Source organism: Lissotriton helveticus, chromosome 9 (genome assembly GCF_964261635.1).
Source record: "Lissotriton helveticus chromosome 9, aLisHel1.1, whole genome shotgun sequence".
Taxonomy (NCBI): Eukaryota; Metazoa; Chordata; class Amphibia; order Caudata; family Salamandridae; genus Lissotriton; species Lissotriton helveticus.
In genome coordinates this window covers 1,063,001,013-1,063,026,124 of record NC_136070.1, presented here as the reverse complement: position 1 = coordinate 1,063,026,124, position 25,112 = coordinate 1,063,001,013, and the positions used below count along the sequence as shown (strand labels likewise).

Sequence of the window (25,112 nt, the reverse complement as noted above, 5' to 3'; positions counted from 1 at the left end):
GAAATAACATTTTAATTGTACTGTAGCTTTAATCTTAGAGGGGTATAGTCACTATAAGAACATGCCAAAAATAAAGTCTAATATTTCCACTTTAAGATATTAGGAATTCTAAAGTAGGGTCCCTTTAAAAAAAAAAAAAAAGAGGTTATTTAAGAAGGTCATCTGCAGGTTTAACAACTTCAGCAGTCAAGCTATATATATAGGCCTGAAGCCAAGTTTGCATTGGCAGTCGAGTGGAGGGCACAATGTGTGATTTAGTCCATTGTGACGCTTTCTTGTGCAGTCTCTGTAGCGCTTAACAAATGGGCAATTTAACTTCAATATTTATGGTGTTTTACCTGCACCAGATGCTATGGCCTTCGGGGAAAGTTAAATATGTACCTGGGTTTTACCCAATGTTACCATGTTTTAGGGATCACAGCGTATACAATGGGGACTGGCTCCAATTGGTCACTTCTAAGGCTTCCAGGAACTCACAAACAGCACTCAGAGTCCAGAAGCCACTCCAGTAGAGCCTACCAGCACGGTCCAATCCAAGTCCTCTTGCCACTGGTTATTTGTTCACTACAGAAAAAGGCTACTTCCAGCTTTTGATGCCCCTGTAGCCACACAGGAGGTCAGCCAACTGACCCTTGGAGTCCACATATTTGTCTTGAATAAGTGGGAGCAGGTCTAGCTCTTTAGGTCCCACAAGTCCAGACATGTTGAGAGGAGCTGGGCATGAGGGGACACTTTTGTATAATTCACTAGCCAGTGGGTCGGCATGACTCCTGGGCACTTCCCAATCAATGGGCAAACCTTCCTCTTTTTACAGCACATACCTTTTACCCTCCTGTACATTATTCCACACTGCATCATTTCTAGGGACAACAAAGATGACAGTACTGTTTTGCCCCTCGGGGAGCCTGGAGACCCAATCATGGGTGTGTCTATAGAAATAAGCAGCCCCTTCCTCCTCAAATAAATCAAATTGATTCTAGGACCAACTCCCCCTCCCACTGGGAAGGAGCCAGGATGGCTACAGTGTGCCCTAGGGTCAAAGGACTGTCATCGACAGGTCATATCTTAACTTACATGTGCAGGTTTCACACCAATCCCAAGTTGATGAAGTTCCTCAGCTCTCTCCAATTACATTTCCTGAGATGAGATAAATCACTTACCTCACACCCAGATCTTCCTTTCAAAGGGTCCAAGCCATTTTCTGTGCTCTAGGAGCAATTTTCACACCTTATCAAGGGGAAAGCACTGACAAGGAGGGCATCTGCAGGTAGGCTAATGCTAATTATCCCACTGGAGTTTCAGTCAGGAAAAATATAACTTTATAAAAGTTACTTTTCCTATAGTTTTACCAAAATATCCAACTTCACCATTAAACTGGATTTGTAATGAATATTAGAAACAGTGGTTGAATGGATTCTGTAGCTTATTCTACATCCAAGTTTCTAGAAATAACATTTTAATTGTACTGTAGCTTTAATCTTAGAGGGGTATAGTCACTATAAGAACATGCCAAAAATAAAGTCTAATATTTCCACTTTAAGATATTAGGAATTCTAAAGTAGGGTCCCTTTAAAAAAAAAAAAAGAGGTTATTTAAGAAGGTCATCTGCAGGTTTAACAACTTCAGCAGTCAAGCTATATATATAGGCCTGAAGCCAAGTTTGCATTGGCAGTCGAGTGGAGGGCACAATGTGTGATTTAGTCCATTGTGACGCTTTCTTGTGCAGTCTCTGTAGCGCTTAACAAATGGGCAATTTAACTTCAATATTTATGGTGTTTTACCTGCACCAGATGCTATGGCCTTCGGGGAAAGTTAAATATGTACCTGGGTTTTACCCAATGTTACCATGTTTTAGGGATCACAGCGTATACAATGGGGACTGGCCAGTAGTGTTGCAATGTGAAGAGTTAAAAAACAGCACTACCAGTCAGCAGAAAATGGGGGTGGTCACACAAAAAGAGGCTCTTTCTCATAGAAGATGTAAATGGCCATACATTTTCGGAAAGAATACAGTCTAAAATAGGTGCATTCCTCCAACTAGTTAAGATACCATTGCAGAATGTTCTACCACTGATCTGCCAGGTTTATTTCATTTGTTCTGTTAGCTTATCTTCCTTAAATCTTAGTGATGTGCTTGATGTAGTAAGACTGACCGGAGCACTTTCGTCAACTCATGTTTCATGGAGATTGTACTTAGCTATTCTGGTACATCCCAATATGCTTTATTGGCCAAAGTAATAACTTTTAAAATATATTTTCAGCACCTGATTCTAGTGTCATCCTGGAGGATGGGTTATGCTTCTGTAACTGGATTCTAAGTTGAAGATAAGTCCCACTTCCCCATTCTGATCTCTTTCTACATAAAATCTGTATTGACTTTGAAGAAAAACGGAATTATTTGTAGCCTTCATGAAATAATGGTTATTGGCTTTTAAACGTGTTGTCAAACCAAACTACTATGTGTTTTGCTGCTATCATAGTGTGAGCATAGGGTTCAAGAAATCTGGCCTCATAATTCGTGGGGAGTTCGCTGAAAGTCTATTCAGAAACATTTCCTCTTATTTTGAGTTATTCAGTGGCAATTTCTGAACCTCATCGAGGCTTTTATTGAAAACAGACAGCCATGAACAAGCCCATTATCCTTCCTGTCCTGTTGGACCAGCAAGGGGATGACAAATGATCCCTGATGACCCCAGCCAGTTGTTGGACCAGAGTATCAAAGAAAAGAGAGGCAAGCAGACCCCAAATCAATGCAACCATATAAGAAGATTGTATTGAATAAAATGTTTTTCTATTTTAACCTGTTGGATTCCACCACAAAGGAATTCTTATTTCCCCGACAAAAATATTTTTTCGTCTCTTTATCAAATATCAGGGGGAAATTTGCAAAAAAATAAATTTAAAAAAAAGTGACAAGTCATGCAAAAGTCTACATGAAAGGGGGATAGACACAAATGTTCAGGGGCCGTATTACAGAGAGTGTCCTGGGGCACAATGAACGTTTGCAACCACTTTGCGCACCCCGGGGGCACTTTGATATTACAGAAGGGACGCAGACGCTTGTGCAGCCGCTTCTGTAATACCGATAGCACTGGCTCACATAAAGTGCCAGCGCTATATGCAGGGGGCATTCCTTAATTTGCATGGGGGTATGCCCCATGCAAATGAGGGGATCCCTTTGCCTCTGTGCCGGCATCGTATTACAGACGCGGGCGCAGAGGCAAAGAAGCTGTCAGGAGGCACAATGACAGTGCGCCACCTAAAAGGTGGTGCACTGTGAGTGTGCCCCCTGAATGCAGCCCTATTCAGGGGTAAAAGGGGTCCTATGGACCCCCTAGACATCCTTTTACAGGTGGGTGAGGTCACTGACTGCACCCGCCTGCAAGGGGATCTCTAATCCCCCTTCAAAGTGCAGGTGAGTTGCCGCTTGAACAGTGAAACATGGAGCGGTAATGCTTCAAAGCCACTCCGTATTTTACTTCAATGTGGTGCCCCCAGGGCAACATAAGTTCACGGAGCCCCCAGGGCAGTGCATTCTATGCAATAGGGCGCACTTTCTATGTTTGCACCCGACGCACCTGTTTTAAGGTGCACCAAGCGCAAACAGGGAAAGTGCGCCCTAATACATAATATGGCCCTCAGGAGTGTATTTTCCTTTGCTACAAATCTTGTGAAAATCAAAATCAAAATATAGATGGTAAATCCATGAAACAAACTCTGAGACTATCAAAGCATTGGACGATGAACTCTGCCAAGCACAAACGTAGACTTAAGCAACTTATATAAAGGAATGAATAATAAAGTCCATTTGAAGCACATAGGAATATCACAAAGACACATCCCAGGGATTGAAGAACAGTGAGGCACCTATAATCACACCTGTTGAACAAAATAGCATACCCACACTCCTTGCACGAAACTAAGGCATCAGTTTACAGACATGTTAACATTTTTCATGAAACTGACTACAACAGATGACAAACTACAGATGCAATGTGCAAAGACCAACACAGGAGCACAAAGTACTCTTAGAGCAAGAGCAAAATCATTTCTCGCTTCCCAAACGGCAATGTGGTGAGATGAAAATAAAACATACACACACACACAAACATATCACATCCCCAATTTTCAAGTGAGCATACACACATAATAACAATGGCGCCACATCCCATTCAGCCCTCCATAAAGCACTAAGTTGGGAAGACCACGATGTTGGTGTAAGAAAGGATACACAATATCATATAAATACCTGGTTAACAATAACAACCATTCAAAGAAATCACTCATGCCCACTGGAAACTTCACCCATAAGCCACAAATAAAGAGGCAATCAAATAAACACCCACACTAGATACCTCCATTCCATTCAATTACACACACACTCAGAGCACTGTGGAACCTTGCACTCTGTTACCATGCAATTACCCCAACAGATGATTTAATGTATGCAACCTAAAATATACAGAAACAGTGGTCACTATTCGGCCCATAACAAGGCACATATGTGGTAGGCAAGGTGATACCTCTGACACCTACTTGTACAAAAATGTAGGTCAACAGCAACAGTCAGTGCATTGTCCACCAACAATTTCTCTATACGTAGTGGACCTTAAACCCCCCCTTTACTGTGTGCTTTGCTGTGTTGGCCTGAAGTTACTGCTTCTGCCAAGGAATAGTACAAAGACTGTGAACCTGCTTGAAGAATCTCCAAGGACTTGTGTGTGCTGGCCTCCTGTTCTGAAGTCTCAGAAACACAAAGACTTCACCAACGGCTTCCCTGAACTCCACTGCTGGATGTTTTGACCTGCCTGGAGGTGGCTAGTCCAGTTTTGGGCCTTTAGAGGTTGTTCCTGCTGTTGGGAGCTGGAAGAAACTTAAAGAATGCAAGAATAACAACTCAGATGCCTGCAGTGATGCTGAAACCTGCACCGAGGCCAGGGGCACTGCTCATGAAGTGCACGACACACTGCCCTACCTGCACCGCGGCTCCGACACCCTACGACACCAGCAATTATCGTTCTCGCCAATGCCAACCCTCGCAATGACGCCATCACCGCCTGCGCCACCATGTATCATCCATAGACTTCATTTTCCAAGGTACTGTTGTTTCAGGGTCAGTGTGACTCCGTGCCTGACACCGCGCACCTCGCGGTCAGCGCCATACTTTGGATTTATGCCTTTCACAATGTCGTAATAGCTCCAGGTGGAGCTATTTGTTTCTACAAGTGCTATTTCTGCAAGTAACTGGTTTTAAGGGCTATTTGATATATGTATATTGGATTTTTGCCATTTTTGGTCTTGTTTGGTTGAGATAAAGATACCTTATTTTTCTAAACTGGTGTGGTGTCCCTTTGTGGTGTTTCCACTGTATTACTGTTTGTTTTGAGTATAAATATTTACACATTGCCTTTGGGATAAGCCTGTCTGTTCCTTCCATGCTACCTAATGGGGTGAGAAGGGGGTATCCAAAGTGTGTAACTCCCTTGCTCTGACTAGAAGGAAGGATCCCTACTTGGACAAAGGTGCATACCTATGCCAATTAAAGACCCCCATTTCTAACATCTCTGGGATTATATTGTGCAACCAACATTGACCAAACTGTGAGCGCATCATCCCTACCCATTAGGTGTTTGCTGCTTTAAAAATTCTAGCTGGGAGGCAATTATTCCGGGCGCTTGTGTACGTCTGCAAAGGATTTGGTTGTTGAAGATCATGAGTCTGGGCGAAGGAAGGCTCTAGCACATCAACATGCGCCCTGCAACTCTGAACTCTTTCTACACTCTTATGGATAAATGACAAACATATATTGATGGGGTTTTAATTACAAAATTGGAAAACCCCATTCTAAGAGGGCAAAGGAAGCAGTGGTGTTGAGGGGCCACTGCGCGCGATTGTGCCCTTTGCAGGAGCATAGAGTTACTCAGTAGGGAGGCCAGAGAAACTACTTTTTTTGCCAGTCATCTTTGAAAAGTGTAAAACTATGCAACACTGTTGTGAGTAACACAAAATGTGAAGGAAACATCAAACAAAGGCTGAAGGAGGATGACCTAAACCAGTTAATGGCCAAAGAGGGCTGACCCCATGCTCACTCTCTTAGTATTGTTCTCAAAAGGTCTGTAAACAGCAAGCAAGAAAAATCATGCTTGACTTAGATATTTTTGCTTGTTGAAATCTTGTGTTTTGTTGTGAGTCTGGCAATTAGATATCGGTTTAATAGGGTTGTAAAGTCTTGTATACAACCCCTGGCTAAGGTTATGAACTGATACAAGGTTACACTCTGAATCCAACTCGATATACTTGAGTAGGATGCAGAAGAGTTCCCTCATAACGTTATAATAATGAAGCTGTGGGCCCTCTACTGGCTCAGCTGTGAACAGCCTGTCATCACTGAGGTGGCATTTTGTTCTCAGTGGTTGAGGGCAAATACATCATGGCAGTTTCAGGCAGAAAAGGCCTAGCATCATATAGGCAGGCCTACGGATGCCCTGAAGATGGCAGCTCTCCAGTGGGTGGCCTGCAGGAAATGCAGACCTGACTGAGGCATCACCATTGGTTATGAAGATGTTCCACACCTTTAAATGCAACGTGTATCCAAGAAATAGATGGGTGGGGTATCAGCCAATTTTTGACAGATGCCCCTTCACTGCCTATGTCCTACTAACCAATAAATATAGTACGTAGAGCAGTCCTTGAGCAAACACCCAATTGTCATATGAGCAATATGTGAAAATAACCAGGCAGCATATGGTGATAACCAGTTTATGATCCTGAGGAGAAGCAGGCAAGTGTTGTCTCAATGATCCACAGATCTGACTGGCTCAAATTCCTCATCACAATCCCACTGGTCTGTAGCAACCTAAGAAAGCAGTTAATAGTCCTCAAATAGGTTACTATTGGGTTACTCTATGTGGAATCTCTAATACTGTATGACAAAAGTCATGATCTGTACCAAAACAAAAGTTTTCTACAGCAAAAAAATGATCTCAGAATAATCTACTGGGATGAATTTTCAAGCTACACATTTCGTATGTCCAAGAGGGACTCAAGCTGCAATTTCATTTTAGTGCTCCTGTGCACCCTTGTCCTATGCTTTCCTTTACATTAAATAAATCAATAAAGTGGCCAGGTAGAGGGTGTGTATCCTGCAGGGCTTGCTCATTCCTTTCAGAGCTAAAGGGTCTTCAGCATTTTAATCAGTATGATGAACAACATGTCTTAATAGACACTTCCCTAGTTTGTTGCACTGGGGATCACAAATCACTGATCAGTATGTGCTAAAATAAATGTATTGCTTTCTAAAAAGTCCAAGACAGGCAAGACAGACGATTTTGTAATCAGTGTGGCTAGTTGGACTTTTAATTAATATTTTAAAACATTTTAAGAGCTCATGATGTAGTTGCACAATTTTGCAAATATATTAAAATGTATGTTATGTTAACAAAATTTGTAGAGCACTCGTATACTCCAAGGTTTCTTGGCGCTGACATAACTCGAACACGACTGGAAAGAGAATCTAAATTATTAAACAACCATTTTGAGCACCTTCCAAAAGAAGATACGGGAGGTCAGAGCTCTGATATGATGAGGAAGACCTTTCCAGAGCTTGGTGGTCCCCGTAATGAAACTTCTGCCGCCCCAATTCATTTTACAGAATTGGGGACCACCATTTTCTTTTCTCCAAGGGAGCTCAGGAGTTTGTAGGGATGGTACCAATTAAAGACATGCCTCAGCAATTCTGGACCAGCATTATGCAAGGCCATGTGGGCGATGCAGAGGACCATACATGTAATATGGCTTCTATCAGGAAGCCAGTGTATCTTCTCAATTCTTTAGAGACAGGATGAAATTTGGTAATCCCTAGAAGTAGTCTTGCAGATGCATTCTATACCATCTGTAATCTATTTAGATGTTTTTCCTGCATGTTGACATAGAGTCCATTGCAATAGTCTAACTTTGAATGAAATGAGGCCATGATGACAGTCTTTCTAGCATTGACTGGGAGAAAAGAAAGACTTTTCTTTATCATACGAAGTGTGAGGAATCAAGAAGAGACCGTGGCATTAACTTAATTTACAAAATTCAGCTTGTTGTCAATTTGAACACCTAGGTTCTTGGCCCTAATCACTGAGATGGTAGGAGAGCCTAATTCCTCTGGCCACCAGGGAGGGTCCCAAGCTGGGGAGAGGGTTCTGAACTATACCACCTAGCTTTTTCTGAATTAAGCTTCAAACAGTGCTTGCTTATCAATGAGCTGATAGCACACATACAGTCATGGAAGTGGGTGCAAATGTTCGCCGTATTGTTAAAAGCGGACACAACAATCTGTGTGTTGTTGGCATAGGAGGTAATGGAAAAGCCAACATTTCTGATCAGAGTAGCCAACTCTGTCACTTATACATTATTATTGGACTAAGTAATGATCCCTGCTGGATCCCGCAAGTCAGAGAAAAGGGGACATTCTAACTATTTAAGGGCAATGGATTGGAATGAGGTTAGTAAGGCCAGGGTTTGTCCTTGATTCCAAGATCTCCTAGCAGCTTGATCAACAGCTTATGGTCTACCGTATCAAATGCTGCTGATAAGTCTAGGAGAATAAGGGATGCAGCACCACTCCTATTCAACACAGCCCACAGCTCCACTTTGGCCTTAATCAAGGCAGTCTCTGTGCTATGCTCAGGTTGGAACCAAAATCATGTAGGGTCGAGCAAACCATTGGCTTGGGTAAACTGGGCAAGCTGTGTGTTCATCACTTTCTCCATATTTTTTTGCAGGAAGAGTAGAGCTATTATTATTGGGAGCAGCCATATTCAGAGTGGATTTCTTTATAATCAGGAGAATGGAGGCTTTTTTACAAAGAGGGAAAAACTCCCATAATAAACACTGAACTAAAAATGGCCAAGAGATTTGTACCTATAAGATCAGGTATAAGCTTTAATGCCAAGGCAGAGCATGGATCTAAAGGAGAGCCAGACTTAGCTGTAAGAATAAATGTTGCTACCTGATCTGAAGTGACTGGGAGGAATTAAATGAAGGAAGTCTGGACAGAAGTGGTTATGTTAGAGTTGTTTGAGGCCTTAAACCTGGAACAAATTTGGTTTACTTTATCCCTGAAGAGGTGAGCTAGTGTGTTGCAAAAGGTTTGAATACAGTTAGCTACTTTGATGCTTGATGAGGTGGTTAATTTAGTTACTACTTGAAATAGCTCCTTAGTGGAGTTTTTTGCTAGTTCTATTAGTTTGGTAAAGTGGTTACTTTTTTCTTTTGTCAGTAGGCATTTGTACTTTGATAGCACCTGTTTATAGGAGTGTTTCCCGAAGTTATCATACTGAGAGTGAAGGCGTCTTTTCTGTCTCCTACAGTTTTATAGTTCAGATCTTAGTGCTTCAACAAAAAAAAGATACAGAGGGTGTGGTCCTATAAGAAGATGCTGATTTAAATGGAGCTAACCTAATAAAACATTAAGCCAGTCAGTATAGTCTAGGGACGCTTGCTCCGCACTCGTGGCCCCTGTGCCTGTAAGAGCGGTAAGACCGGGTTGGGGGAGATTTGAATACAGTAGATCAGTTTTAAGCCATTGCCTCATTTAAGAGGTCTGTCCAGCCTGTGTACTGACACTACTGCAGCATATGCCCATGTTTCAGTTAGAAACAACAGATCTAGTTTCTAGCCATCTATAAAGTCAGACATACATATCATTCTAAATGACTCATGCCTTGTACATTTCATAAGGATATCTGAAGACAATTTGAAGAAGTTACTGTACATTTTACGGTCTTAAAGCATCCTAGGGGTTGCCTACCACCACGTTATGTGGCCAGTAGCAAGTCATAAAAGTGACACAAAGCATTTCATCCATTTACCAACCATTATAAAAGCCCATGTGTACAGCATATCATTTCTCACTACTGTGTGAGCTCTCTCAGAAACCATAATAAATGTAGGCCCCTGTGTATCGCTCCCTTTGCCTGCTTGCCTACAGCGAACCCAGTAGCAGAACCAAAAGTGCTGGTTTGAAATGGAATTTACCTCCAGGCCCTTTTTAAAAAGCTATGTTCATGTGCAAAATGTATTACAAATGTGCACTTTACATGAGAACAGAAGGACTCATTTAGCCCTCGGGGATGGCCGCTAGTCTACTGAGTTAGCCCAGGTCCTCGGCTCCATCTTCTCGGCATAATACAGCCTGGAAGGGACCTCTTTGATGAAAATGCATTCATTAGTGCATATCAGGTGTTCATTGAGCTTTGAAGAAGTAATGGAGCTTAAAGAATCTTCTTACTCATAATGAGAAGATGGGATCTGGCTCCTGCACCGGAAACCCTTATGGATTGAATTCTGTCTACCAGAGTTGGACCAGCTAGATCCTCAATTTAACCACTGGAACAGTAAGGAAGTTTCCCTGCTTCTGCTTTGGCATCTGTGACAACCATGGGAGACTCAAGCGCTTGGAATTTAAGAAGTGGCTCTTTGGCTCCGTAACTCAGAACACGTAACTTCCTTTTTGGTTCATCATATCCCGAATGATTTCAACATTCCTAGCTCTAATCATTCCACAATTGTAACAAAGACTCAGCAAACGTTATGTTTTCCCGTTTATGCAAGCACCCTTATCATTTGTATAGGATATACTCACACTAACATGAGGCGTCATCATATCATATTAGCTGGTAATGAAAATATATTTACCTACCAGATTATTCAATCCAGCCATTGTTGTCAAATAAATTAATATTGACATACAGTTTTCTTTGACAGCATCCCCCTCAATAACCATAGATTTACACCCTTATATCTACAGTTACATTTGTTTGGAAAAAGGATGGTCACTTTCTCGCTTCATTATTTAAGTTTTCTTTTTATGTTCCCACTCCTTAAATCCTGGCAATGAATTTACAATGTTAGCTACCAAGCAGAAACACAGACACAGATCTTACTTCAGCTGTGGCTTCTGCTGTGGCACAGGCTGTGGCAGTGTCCCAGCACCGGAAGAAGGTTGCCCCTGGGAACGCGGCTGAGTGGTTGTGGGCGCGGGAGGCTTTGGTGGTTTCTGAGGCTTGGAGACGGCAGGCTGCTTGAGATGGTCCTGAGCAGGAGGTCCTGATGACGAGAGCCCACTCTGTGTTTGCAACAGCTCCTGGCTTTGTGATTGCATTTCCTGGGGTTGCACTGGGCCCCCTAATTTCAGTACAAGAAAAACTTCAAAATGTTACAGTGTTAAAGGTTTTTATTAGTCTTCACATCCAGTTTTTGTTTCAAATATGGAAGCTGTTCCTTATGTGGAATTCATATTTCCCTAGTTATAAACTGATCTGTAGATATTAATGAAAATAATCAACACACCTTTAGCCATGACACCGGTGATAATCAATTCAATTAACTACTGTAGTTGCCTTCACACGTTTGACACACTGTGCAGCCCCAAATAAGGGTTAACAACAAAGGATTATTCTGCCAAATTCTTAAATGTGAAGTTGATAAAGATAACCTTTTACTAGTAAGTTATAGATGGCTGTATTTTATGCAAAACATATTTGAGTCGGAAATTAATAGTTTTTTGGAAATGGGTATAAAGTTCTCACACTGTGTTCTAGGTCTTTAGCAAAAGCACATTCATTGTATTTTACGTTAATACGTAATCATCAACATTTTTCATTACTATTGTTTGACTAGAGTCTTGATATCTGTAATCTATAGAAAATAGGCAACTAAATCATGACTACAAGCATTCCCTTTGTTCTTTATCTGTAATCACAATTTTTTCACTTCTAGAAATGTTTCATTTGTAATACCTGCGGTGGAAGCATAATGTTTACCAAACTACAGATTAGCTGCGAAAAGTAGCACAGGTGTTAAATACTGCAGTGCTGTAATTTAATTGTTTTGTGAAAGGAAATTATCAAAATATTTTTGATCATTACAATCTATAGGAGCAGCCATTTTCCACCACCTGGATTCAGAGGTAATGCATGGATATTAAAAAAACGTTTCCTAATGGGTCATATCAGAAAAATATAGAAGTGCTCAATCCTGTCATACGCCATAAAAGTAAGAATAGGATAAATCAACAAACGCAGGACATTTGGCTGTAACAATGTTAATAGAAACAGAAATAACTTCATAATCAGTACTCAATGCTTAACTGATCACACAGTGCAAAGCAAAAGAAGCGAAAATAAACGTGTATATTTGGTACATGGAGAACAATGATTTGTGTAGCTGTATTTGGTCCTGTTAACATGGGACCCTCCCTCAGATTAATACACAAAAATCCCTAAATTTCACTTAAAATCCATTGGCCTAATGGGCGTTGATAGTGTTACGGCCCACTACCATTGGGGGGGGGTCATCATCAGGACAATAATAGTTTGAGAGCAGAGCAGTATTTGAATGTTCCAATTCATAGCAAATGCCAAGGTTGATCAATTGTTTTGATCACAAAGTGGTCTAGTCTATAAAGAAACTTCCACTATTGAACCCCTGCGATTTCTATTGACCTCAAAAATCTGGCAAACCTACTAGAAACAACTATCAATTGTCCTGCAAGCCAGTGTGCCTCTGTTCCTTTCTGAAGCATTTACTCACAATGTCAAATCCCGGTAGAATAGTTCAGGGGTTTAAGAAGTCTACATTCAAGACTCATGACACATAGAAGGCCAACGGTTCCAATCATTTAGACACAGATTAGTAGACACACTTGAAGTAGAAGAAAGATGTGTTGGGTCATGAAAGAGACAAAACATCATCTGAGTCTTCTAAGGTCACTGAATAAGTATTGTTTAGTTTTGTAATACCAAAATATAATATTAATGTGCCAAGATGCAATTCACATTGGTCTGTGTGTCCTGTAAGTGGCAATGGACAATGACAGAAATTTGAAAGTGAGAAAATATCACCTTTGCCACCCACCTTCAAGATTTTGACAAGTTTATTGTGGGCTGGTCTTCTGTGCTCTATGAATATTTGTGCAAAGTTTGCATTGTTCTATGTGACATATTTAATGTATATTCATGAATTAATTTTTGTATTTGTCCTGCCTCATTACTTTTAACCCCTTCCACGCTCATGACGAGCTGAGCTCGTCATGAGTTGCGCTGCTCGCATGCTCATGACGAGCTCAGCTCGTCATGTAACGCGGCTTTTCGAAAAACGCCGCACAGTGCGAAAAAAGCCGCCGCACGCATGCGGTTAAAGAAAAGGATAAAATATTTAATGATAAATAAAATAAGAAAAACAGCTGAGCTGCTCTGTGGGTGGATATTTCTATATTTTGGAGCTATTGCCCTATCTTCACTCATAGTTGGGGACATCTTCTGATGTTCTTTAGTTTGTCTTTCTCCCTGATTGGATGTTCCCCTAGAATTGGGTTTCTTAGGGTTCCTCTTTTGTTTATCTAGCAAGTGTCCTAGGTGACATTATGTGCAGCTGAACATATGATATTTTATCGATGGTGGTGTGATGCTACTTCACTGGGACACTGTTAGAACTTTATAAAAGAAGAGACCCTAAAGGAGGGGCAACGCCATACTTTTTCTTTTCTCCCCGAGAGAGGACTCTATGCTGATTGTTTTTTGAGAACTATTCGCTTACTCTTGGACTGCTTTGCCGAGGCTACACTCGGTAGTTGGTGTACTGAAACTTTGTTTGCCATTTAAAATACTTTTCCTTTTTCCTTTGTTGTATGCTAAAGGACTCGCATTTATATGGATTATAAATTTGAACCTCATAGGATATGAGTTGTTAGACAACAAACTATCTTTCTGCCTAAATGGTGGTGGGACTCTGTAAACTGATTTTATAAAAACTATCAAAATAAGCCTGGCTAAATGAGTGGTGCTGTTATACAAGCTGTGATGTTCTTAACTGAAATTCTCAAGATATTGCTTGTGGCAATGAACTTTGAATCTTTATTACAATAGCCAAATTAATCTAATACCTGTCTGACTCTATTATTGAGTCCTGTTGGTTCTTCCATTCAAACTGGGCTATTTTGTAATGACTTAAATGTGTTGTAGAGATAAACAGCAAACTCTGTCAAAACATCAGGTGTGACTTCTTTTCTTTTGTTTTGTGTTGCTGTTGCCGAGCTTTTGGTCTGCATAATCCGAATTCGACTTTACTTCCTCAGGAGAAAACAAACAAAATTGGCAATGTACCCGTAAAGGACCAAGCACCTGACCAGTTATCCCTAAACTATTAATGTGTAATAGGATTTCTCCATCAATTGTGTGTGCACACTGTTAAAGCACCCACTGACATGGTGCAATCCAAAACGGGATTATAACTAACAGGATAAATTGCAAAGATGGACCACTTAATAGCAAAAGACAATAGACACATCACAAAGCATCTGGTCCGTGTCCAAGGTATTTTTCAAATGATATCTTTTATTCAAAAAAATATTTTTCTTTCATAAAAAGACCATAGCCGAAGCACTTCATCCAATAATGGACTTCTTCAGGGCTGTGAATTCAACAAATATATATATATATATATATATATATATATATATATATATATATATATATATATATATATATATATATATATATTGAACACAGCAACTTTATCAATTGAAAGAAGTCAGCTCGAGCCCAAATCCATTTAGTGTGAAGTTTTATTGACTACACAGAATGCCAAAAACACCCGACGCGTTTGGTCACGGGTAACAGTGTTTTTTTCTATCACGGGTTTTAAAGTAAACAGCAAATAACATAAAGGTAGGACTACTCGTCATCGCACAAGTGTGTTTAACCACATTTTGGCGGCCATATTTGAATGTGTTTTTCAAATAGAAATGCATCCCCATTACCACAGTGATTTTTGAGCAACTCATAATTAGAAAGTGTGCACTTAAATGAAATCAACACTGACATTTCATATAAAGCTGTTGATAAACCGAATATTAAACAGAATAATTCATTCTAAATAACAGTGCGTCAGAATTTTGTTAATAGATATCGCCCCAGTGGGCTGTAACATTTTGAATGAAATTTGTATCTCGTATTACAATCAAGCCCCAGTGGGCTATATTAATCAACTTGTAATGATTGGTCACTGTGATTGTTGGTCGCCTGCATTGCTGCCCCAGTGGGCAATCATACAATGTCTCTGAGCTCAAAAGCAAATTAAAGGTAAGATAGGTATATATATATATATTCAAATTAGGAAATACATTCACTTTACACAAGGAAATCATCCGTCACTCGAGCAAGGGTATCGTTGGTTTAGGCTTATTTATTTATTTTCAGAGTTACATCCATCAACGCGTTTCGGGAGTCAAGCTCCCTTGATCACGATATATATATAATACAAACATGAATATGCAAAATACCTGTCCAGCACATATACATGGGCGCATTGTTTACAAAATATGTGACCTTGTAGACAGAATAGCTACATACAAAGAAAATGTTACACCTGATAATCCTAAACAGTTTTTTACTTATACAAAACTTACTTAGCAGCTTAGCAGATATCTTGTTTCAAGGTAGCCTCTTGATTCAATAGGTTTATACAACATTTAACATTTAAACAATGATACATCATATTCCATATGCATGGTGGACCATATACAAACAAACGTATCCAACAATAGACAAAAAAAATAGAATAAAAGATCGCAGAGAAGATTAGAGAAAGCATTTGAGATAGAATGTATGAGGTAGCATGATATCTCCTCATATATAGACTATACAGAAATTTAAAGCGTACAATAGTATGTGGCCTGAGGTAATTTGCCAAAATGAAAAAGCCAATAGAGAGAAGAGAAAGCAGCAAAAGCTTTGTTGTCTATATATGATGAGATATCATGCTACCTCATAAATTCAATTTCAAATGCTTTCTCTAATCTTCTCTGCGATCTTTTATTCTATATTTTGTAAGCAATGCTCCTATTTTTATTTGCTGGGCAGGTATTTTGTATATTCATATTTGTATTGTCTTTTTATATGTATATATTTATGAGTATTTATATATTTGTTGAATTTACAGCCCTGAAGAAGTCCGTTATTGGACGAAACGTGTCGGCTGTAGTCTTTTTATGAAAGAAAAATTAACTTCTTCAGGAAGTTGGGTCTTCCTATTTCTATTTAATTTTACAGTATGGTTTAAGAGTGATATATCTAAATCTAGTCTCAAATTTGTGAGGTAGCTGTCAGTTAATGGTCCTCATTGAACAGCTAACAAGGTATTTGGTCACCTTAATTTCCACTCCTCCTATAGGCGGAGAAAGATTGGTCAGAGGAGCATTGCCTCTCAGGTAACGGAAGGTGCTGCAGATTGTCAATCATAAACGGCCCAATACCGTTAGAAAAGTAAGGTGAATAAGAGTATAATAATAAATATTTTACCACACTTACGTTGCAGCAATCAGAAGTCCCAAATGAGACATTTTAAGGATTTGGAACACAACACTACTTAATAGAGGATGTCGGCCAACTTCTGCAAAATTTAGAATAAGTTGCTTCAAGCTGACAAATGCAGCAATTAGGTTTAAGATTTTTGCTAAAAAATGTCAGACTTCTGAAAAACCTTGTATCAGTTTTTGAAGAAGGCTAATACCCTACTCTGTGGCCATGAATCCGATTAAGGCAGTAATTGTGAGGCAGGTGCCCTGCCCACCAAACTCATGTTTCCTTGGACTCATTTCATCTCAGGACCTGCAGAGTTCACAAGGGCTAGCTCTGAGTTAGTTTCATCATAAACCCTCGACCTCATGGCTCACCCGTCAGATAGCCACCAGATCAGTTACAGTTGCCCGCCTTATTTATGGCAGTGGCCATCACTTGACTTATGCAGCTGGGTCCACCACGCATGCCATGGCCGTCTTAGACAGAGAAATAACATTTTTGGCTCTCATTCACGAAGAGAAAGCTACATGCATGTCAGGGTGATTTATATGTATATTTTCCTGAAGCCTTGCCAGCAGATCCATTTCAGGCACTGAGATTGCTGCCAGGCAGGCATGTATCTCAAAATACAGTAAGCAGTCCTCCATGGGGACAGTAGACATAATGCGCTCCACTGACCTAGTGGGCAGTCTGGTTGCCCCCTGAGGTCTCAGTTTTTTCATAGGTGTTCTAACAAGGCCCAGTTGCCCTGTTGGACTAAAGAATACGCATTACAGAGTTTGGAAGGCAATTCTGAGATTCAGCACTCATACAGAGAATTATTGTGTTTGCAATTTTTCCTGTTGTTTGTGCTTTTCTTGTCTGTTTTCCTTTGGAAGTCACAGATGGCAAGAAAATATGTGCTGGACTTGCAGGCGTAGATTTTTTAAGCTGGTGGCTATTTTATTCAAAGCCTGTGCATGGTTACAGAAGGAGTGGACATTGGCACTAGTAATTACACTGCTGTTATAGGATCCAAAAACCTAAAAACCATAAGTTTAGAATTCCTGGTTCATTGGACATGACTTGAACCAAGTTTCAGCCATCCACAGCATGGACTGAAGCTTCTCTTTCCCCCAAAAAACGACCAGTTCCCACAAGTGCAATCCAATGCCAAGGAACTTTCTACACCCTCAAGCTGTGACTTACAACCGCATGAAGAGTTTTAAGGTCTGTAAATTCAACCCCTTGGCCCCTGCCTTTCTTGATGCATGTGCCTAGCTACTGAACATAGTATTTTACTATTTGTCAAGACACATTAACATGGTTTTTGACACATCCTGCAATGTTAACAGATACTTAGCCATATTGTGTTGCTTTCTTGTTTAGGTTGTTGGTATAGTGATGTCCAATGGGGTAATCAATGTATTTTGCATGTGTTTGAAAACATACAATACACATACATTTAAATAAATACAATGTCAAAAATAACAATAACATTTTATCTGGATGTGCATACATTTTGTCATGTCAATGTGGTAGCAGGCATCAATGAATATCATAGACCTTCCTTTGGAATTGATCTTCTTTTTGCATTTCTTCATCTCCAGTCTGCTGGAGTCCTATTGCAGCTGAGAACCACTAGAGGTATTCTGCTTGTCAGACAGTTAGATGGGAGTTTTGGCTGAGATGGCTTTGTAGGTGAGAGAACTGTTTGCAAGGTGGTGTGGAAAGGCAATACAAAAAACAAACTTCACTAGGGAGGGTCAGAGGGAAAGTTTAATGACCAAGAGTGCTACGTCCCTCATAAGTACTAGACACCAACTAACAAGTAACACTCAGTCAAAAACCTGCTCAGAAATGAGGGTTGGAAGATTGCGTGTGCTGCTTGCAAAATCAATAACGGGACACCCTTCCGATAGTTACAGTGTTCCCATCAGAGTTCCATCCTGTACCGCCCTTCATCATTTGGGAAGACCACCATAAGTACACAGGGAAACCCCATATACGATTAGGCACAGCATGGTGGAAAACAATGCCCAATGAAGTTATGACAGGTCGGTGGCAGGATGTAACCAATAAGCAGTGCTAAATAATGAAAATAAAATTTTTCAAAAAAGTGGTGATGTTAAAAAGGGGTAGAAGAAGGAAAATAGATTTATTAGCAACCTTCAACTCCCACTCTCTAAAAACAGTGCAAAAAGGTAGTGTAAGCAAATTACTACCTCGACAGTTTATAAAGTCACGGTCGACATGTTTCTGCAGCTTTTACCTGTGCCCCGGGGTCACTTGCTGCTTCTTCAGGACCTATCCTGCTACTGCTTAATTAGTGCATAATAAACAAGGAAACTTAAATAAAATAAATGTCACCTTAGATTCTCCTGATGGAGGAACCAGTGGATTTCGCAAAACAGCACACACACATAAAAAAGAAGAAAAAGAGAACAAGCCTATTAGCAAAAGCTCTCTGGGCGAGACTCGAATACAAAGCAAAGTCTCGCAATTAATGGTTTATAATCCATTTCCTTCCACACTTATTTTGAGATAACAGCTATTCCCAAAAGAGCCAGATTGCCACTTGAGTACAAAAACACACTCACCCCACGTTATGGAGAATGCTGCCCCACCTCACCCGGCATTAGCTCAGGTACTGCGGAGCCCCGCTCTGTATGAATCACAAACACATATAAAACAAGAATCAATTAAAGGAAGTACTGTAAGGTCAAGGCAGGCCACTCGATATAGCGTGGCTTACAGAGGCGCCTGTTCTGTCTGTTGACTCACCTATCCGTCGGTACTCCAGACGTCCAACTGGGCTGTCTGTGGGAGGTACCGGCGGTCGGAGTCCTGTTACTTAAATAGGCTATAGATCTTATGAGCCTACCGGCACATACCGTGAAACGGGGACGCGCTGCCCCGCTCCTTGCTGCTAGCGTCAGTCTGTCCTCTTCCGGGTATGCCAGAGGAGTATTACGATTGGCTGGCGCGGAGCGTGACGCGGACGCGTCACGCGAGGAACTATGGGCTTAGTGGTTTGAAACCCTCGTGTGTACTCTGTCTAAACCTATCTATTGTATAGGGACTAAAAGGTCTCATAGACTCCTCAGATTTTTTACACACAAAACCGGCGTCAGCACGCAAATTATCGTGACGCCCTCGCAATGATGCAAAAAAATTTTTTTAACAATTTAAACAGCGTATAAAACAGCCTGGCGGCAACTCCTAGTTGACAAAAAAGGGGGGGCACCAAAACTAAGGCCCCGTGTGTCTTTATAGCAAGGTCAATGACCATATCATGTTTAGGCTATTGGCGCATCTGGGTAAGACCTAGACAGATCTCGCCTCAAAAGGCCATTATAAACGCGCTACTCCTGCGCTGTATCCATTGTGCTGGACAACAAAACTCCTGAGCATCCATGCACCCAGGCAGCGAACATGTTCTATCTCCCTTAATCAGCAGGCTGGCGGTGCTCTATCTACAGCATCTCCACCAGTCTCATTAATCTGAACACAACATGTGTTACACGCGTCATTCCTGATATCTACTGTCGAGAGGGCCCCTTCTGTTACCCTGTCGTGATATGGGAGTAATACTCACAGCCCACATGCCACACATACCATATGATCATCAGGTACTCATACTCAAGGGAAGTAACAGATATACCTCTCTCCGGGCATATCATTCATTAATGTAAAAGCACTGATTATCTTGTGCCTCTAACTCTTGAGTGACATCCAAGGAATATCTTCATTCAATCCTCGCTTGTCTGTGCCCAATTTATATACCCATCGCTGTTCACGCTGGAACAGGAAACTCTTAGTGTCAGTGATATGGGCTGGTATCAAAGGCTGCTCTATCACAGTCCAATGCAACTCAGACGACATATGCTTGGCTGTTAAAAAGTGGTTCGTCAGTCTGGTCGACTGTCTTGAGCACCGAATAGAGCTTTTGTGCTCACAAATGCGTGTCTTGATTTTGCGAGTAGTCATACCCACAAACCTCTTGTTGCATGGGCAGCTAATTAGGTACACTAAATTGGAGCTGTTACAATTTGTGAACCTACGCTGTTCCCACGGTCTCCCAGTCCCTATATCAATAGTTTGGGATTTCGTTGTGTTCGGACAGGCCGCGCAGTTCCCACAGGGATGGTGTCCTGTGGCCGCAGGCATGTCCCATAATGTACCTAATGCTCGTGGTATGTCCCCTTTGGGACGCGTGTGAACCAATCTGTCCTTTAAGCTCTGCCCTCTCTTAAAGGCAAACAGTGGAGCTGGAATAGTGTCCCCTCCAGTATTCAGAATGCACCAACGTTTCTTTATTATTTTCTGGATGGCATTTGATTGCGGAGTGAAGGTGCTCACACAGGTCATTCGATTTTGAATGGGTTTGGGTGGCAATATCTCCAATAGCCCCTCACGGTTGTTGTTGGAGGCTCTCTTTTTTGATTTCCGAACAAGGCCTTTGGGATAATGCTTTTGTGCAAGATCTTCTTTAAGGCAATCGGCATGATGTTCAAACCGGTCTTTAATCGAGCAATTTCGTTGTATGCGCAAAAATTGCCCATAAGGTAAATTATCTCGAAGAGATTTAGGATGACAGCTGTTATAGTCTAGTAAAGAATTACGCGACATCGGTTTGCGGTACAGCTCTGAGGCCAAACCTGTAGTCGTGGGTGTAATTAGTAGATCGAGAAACGCTAGATGAACTCTACTCTGCTCCATTGTGAAGCGTAGAAAGCGATTTCTCTCATTCAACCATTCGTGGAACCTGGTTAGTTCTTCTTCACTCCCTCTCCAGATCACTAAAATATCATCAATATACCGCTTCCACAGACGCAACTGGTCTGTGAAAGGGTTATTGTCCGAGAAGATGTGCTCTGTTTCAAAGTTATGCACATACAGATTTGCTAACGACGGCGCAAAAATGCTGCCCATGCTCGTTCCACTGACTTGAAGATAGAGTGAGTCTTCAAATTGGAAAAAATTCTCCGTCATGGCTATATTAGCCAGAGTCATTATAAGATTGACGGGAGTGATGGAATCTAGATCTCTCTCTAAGAGGAGCATTTCCACTTAGAGAGAAACTTAGATACAAACCAGTGAGAGTCCATCAGAGGTTCAGTGATGTGGTCATAGTTCTTCAGGCTATCATGAAGCATGCTGTGGCATTAGGGATACCCAAAAGTAGCTTAAGGATAGAGTCTGCATTGCAGCCATCAAAATGCAAGGGTGCACTGCCGTGTATATGTAAGGCCTTCAAATTATTTTCTAAAGTCACTCTTTTTTTTATAAATGGATTCACTTTCTCTACTGGAGAGAGCTGGTACAAAGCAATCTTGTTTTAAGTGATTCCTTCGTTGTGAGTGAGATTGGTGTCCAGGAAAAATCCAAATGACTTCATATTGGGTGAAAGTTGAGTTTGAATCCATCCAGGTTCCCATCATTGAATCAGGTTTGGATAAATTGTTGCATATCTATCCTGATTGTTTAAGTAATATTGTGCATGCTGGTAGACAGAATTGTATTTAAAATAAACACAGGTGTCTTTGACCTATGGGATTGTAATGGTAATTTCCCATGCCTCTGCGTCTATGTTTCTAGTTGTTCATACATTTCATGGTAAAATTTGGCAACATCTAAAGCCATATTACCATAATAGCAGTGGTTGATTCACATTCAAAATGCTTAATGAGTGTTGCTTTTAGCGTCTTTCTCTTTCTCATTCTAACATCCTCAAAGTGATACATTCTCATATTTAACAATTTTAGAGCTAGTGTACACCAGCAGGTCGTTCAGGAAAATACACAATCTGTTTCAGGGTAGAGATGGGAGTGTGAGAAGGTGTGGTTGGGGCTGGCGATGTTGGTGGTGGCAAGTGCCTGGAGGCTTAGTCTGTTTTTGTTTTATTAATGCCCATGAGTATAGAAGGCACCTCAAATGTGTATTCTTGTCTGTATGATCTGATGACAGATGACTAATAGATTTGCGGATCCTGGCTCCAAAATTACTGATGGTACCTGGTTATGGCTGCCCAGTAAATATTTAATCTCATTAGTCACATATCTCTTGGAATTAAATGAGGAAGTGGATTAGATGGTGCGATGGCGCAAAGCAAGGAGGGGACACTGATCCTTTTGCAGGAGGACTGACCGTACTGATGTTGGCAGGGAGCAGAGGTGGGAGAGTTAGCACGTCTATGCCAGCTTCCACATGCACAGATGATCCTGATGTCTCATCCTCTATCAGCTCTTGAGCTGAAATGGCTGTCAGGGGCTCACCAAAGTAGGCACCAACCCAGAAGTTGTGTGGTGGATGGGATGGGATGGGATGAGAATTTCCTTGCATGCTTAGGTCTGACTGCTCCAACCTCCTCTAAAGTCCTGGGATTGTGCAGCTGTGCATATCCATCTCTTGATGTTTTGGCATGCAGGCCTCCTACAATGGGGTTATGACTGCTGTTTCATTGACACTTGAGGAGTGGAAAGAGCTGGGAAAGGAACACACATGTACAATGTAGTCACTTAAGGCCTTAACAAACTGTGAGTACTTTCCCTGATCTTGAATTTTACCTTCAGACATGGCCACTTCATTTGTACTTAGGAATACTCCAAAGAAATAAGGTGTGATGTTAAAGCTGATGAGGATGGCACAGAACCAGATACTTTACTTCACTATTCCTGGTGTGGCCTTCAAAATTCCACCAAAAGGTCAAAGGTGTGCAAGCTGGCATATCATGGCTGCCAATGTGCTGTCTTTTTCAGAAATCCTTGGCTCACTGTCTCAGTCCTATGGAGGTTTAAAGTGTCAACTATGTCTAGGTGGTGAATACATTTCTCCATTTCTCCCAGACTGCTAAGTTAGGTTCCCCAGTCAGAGATGGAAGTGAGATGTAAGCTCAAGAACTCATTCTAGCCAAGACTCCAACAAAGGGAAAGCCAGCTGATTTCACTGTTGAGAATCACTCCCAGTATTGGGGGTCAAGGTAAAAGCAGGTCCAGGCCTCAATCGAATTCCATATTGATACTGCAGCAGGTTATTCCTCCTCTCATGTCCAGGTGTGCTCTGAGAAGCTAGTGGTGTGAAGCTTTTATTATAGGAATTACTAGCAAGTGATTTGCGATACTTCCTAATCCAGTCGAAAAGCAATTCTCACTGCCTACCCTGCTCTCTTATACAGCACTTTATCTCTTTATAGTAAAACAGTCAAATACATCACTGTTTTGAGCACCTTCTGACATGGCAGGACCCCTGTTTCAGTTTATCAGCTTTGAATCCTCAGCCTAGCTCTGTTCAATGTAGATGAGGTAACTCCCTTGGAAAACCAACCCTGACTGGTTCTGAGGCCACAAACACCCCCGTAGTGAAAGAAGGCAAGTTTTCTGGAAGCAGAGCAAGTTCAAAGGCACCCAGATACTATTGTGTTGTTTACTATAAACATACTACTCTCTCATGTTTAAGCCAGTTTTTTGGAAGAGTCATTGGCTGTTCCTATTCCTTTACCTCACTTAGTTTGCATGACATATACCAATGAATGGGCTTCGACCTATTTCTCCCTACATCCTGCCCTGGAATCACAACACACCAGAAGTAGAACCCCTTCATAGGATGTCACTGGCACTCTGAACCTCCACCCTGGCCCTATGCATTCCACTTACTGTCGGCCATGAATTAGGGGCAGATTTAGAATAACTTTTCCCAGACATAAGTAGTGTTACAGGGTGATACACTTCTTACTTTCCAGTGCAAAGCTTTATTTGTGCTGGGTAATTGCCCTTAAAGTAACACACAGTGATTTGTGCTACTTTGCATCACAGAGGTGACAAATGGGTAGTAGATTGGTGCTGCCATGCTACCACTCATGGTTTTTGATGGTATGACCTATCTACAAACATTTCTAAACAGTGCTTACCAACAACAATAATACCTCCTTGAGACAGGCCCTAAGAAGGAGAAATCTTTTATTTGCTCCTAACGTTTCACACAGTGCTTTTCATCTGTACTGTACAGCCCACATTCAATAGGATGTAGGGTTCAAAAGCATAGCAAACACAATAAGATGATAGAAGGAGTGCTGAAACCTTTCAGATACTCCCCCCTAGTCACAGATCTGAGCTAAATCATCATCATTCTTCTGCACACTAAGCCACCCCAGTTTGGATCCAGCCATATGCAAATCAGTCTTGACCATGTTCCTCATGGGAAAAGTCCAGCCCAAACTGACAGGCCAGGTCCTCCCTCGACCGGAAAAAAAGCCTCCTGGGGCCGGTTTCAGGGTATCAGCCCTCATCAGCCAGTGTAACTTGACTCCAGTGGAAAAGTGAGCATGGGACCCACGTCTGGAACTGGCCACTGAGGGCTTACATAGTAAACACTATAAGATGATGGACAGAGTGCTGAAACTTTTCAGACACTCACCATCATTTACAGATCTGGGTTGAATCCATCATCGTTCAAAAGCATGCCGAGGCCTAGGATTGTATTTCAAAAAGATAGCCTTCCAGGACAAAGAAATGCCATAAATCACACAAACACCTTTGCACTGTGGTGCAAAAGTGTAAGTGTGGTGCTAGGCAGCACTGTGGAAGAGAGCATCAGTGTTATTTTGGTATATATGCGGTGTGCTGCTTATTTTTCTAGCACAATGCAACACATTAACTTTGGCATCCTGCACAAAAAAGAACTGTACCCCAATATTTCATCAACAATCTGTGCTGCTTCTGGCTAGATAGTGTCACTATTCTAAAATTTATTTAAGAATCAGGGTTCCCTATTTCTTCCACATAT

General features: G+C 41.3%; 1 protein-coding gene across 1 annotated transcript in view; it reads right to left on the bottom strand.

The window, feature by feature from the left end:
• The window catches only part of SYN2 (synapsin II), a 1,086,516-nt gene that overhangs the window by 8,095 nt on the left and 1,053,309 nt on the right, over positions 1-25,112 (bottom strand). Inside the window, exon 12 of the mRNA XM_078661415.1 lies at positions 10,935-11,175. Within this exon, the coding sequence (XP_078517541.1) occupies positions 10,935-11,175 (241 nt within the window). The remainder of the gene's footprint in view (positions 1-10,934; positions 11,176-25,112) is intronic.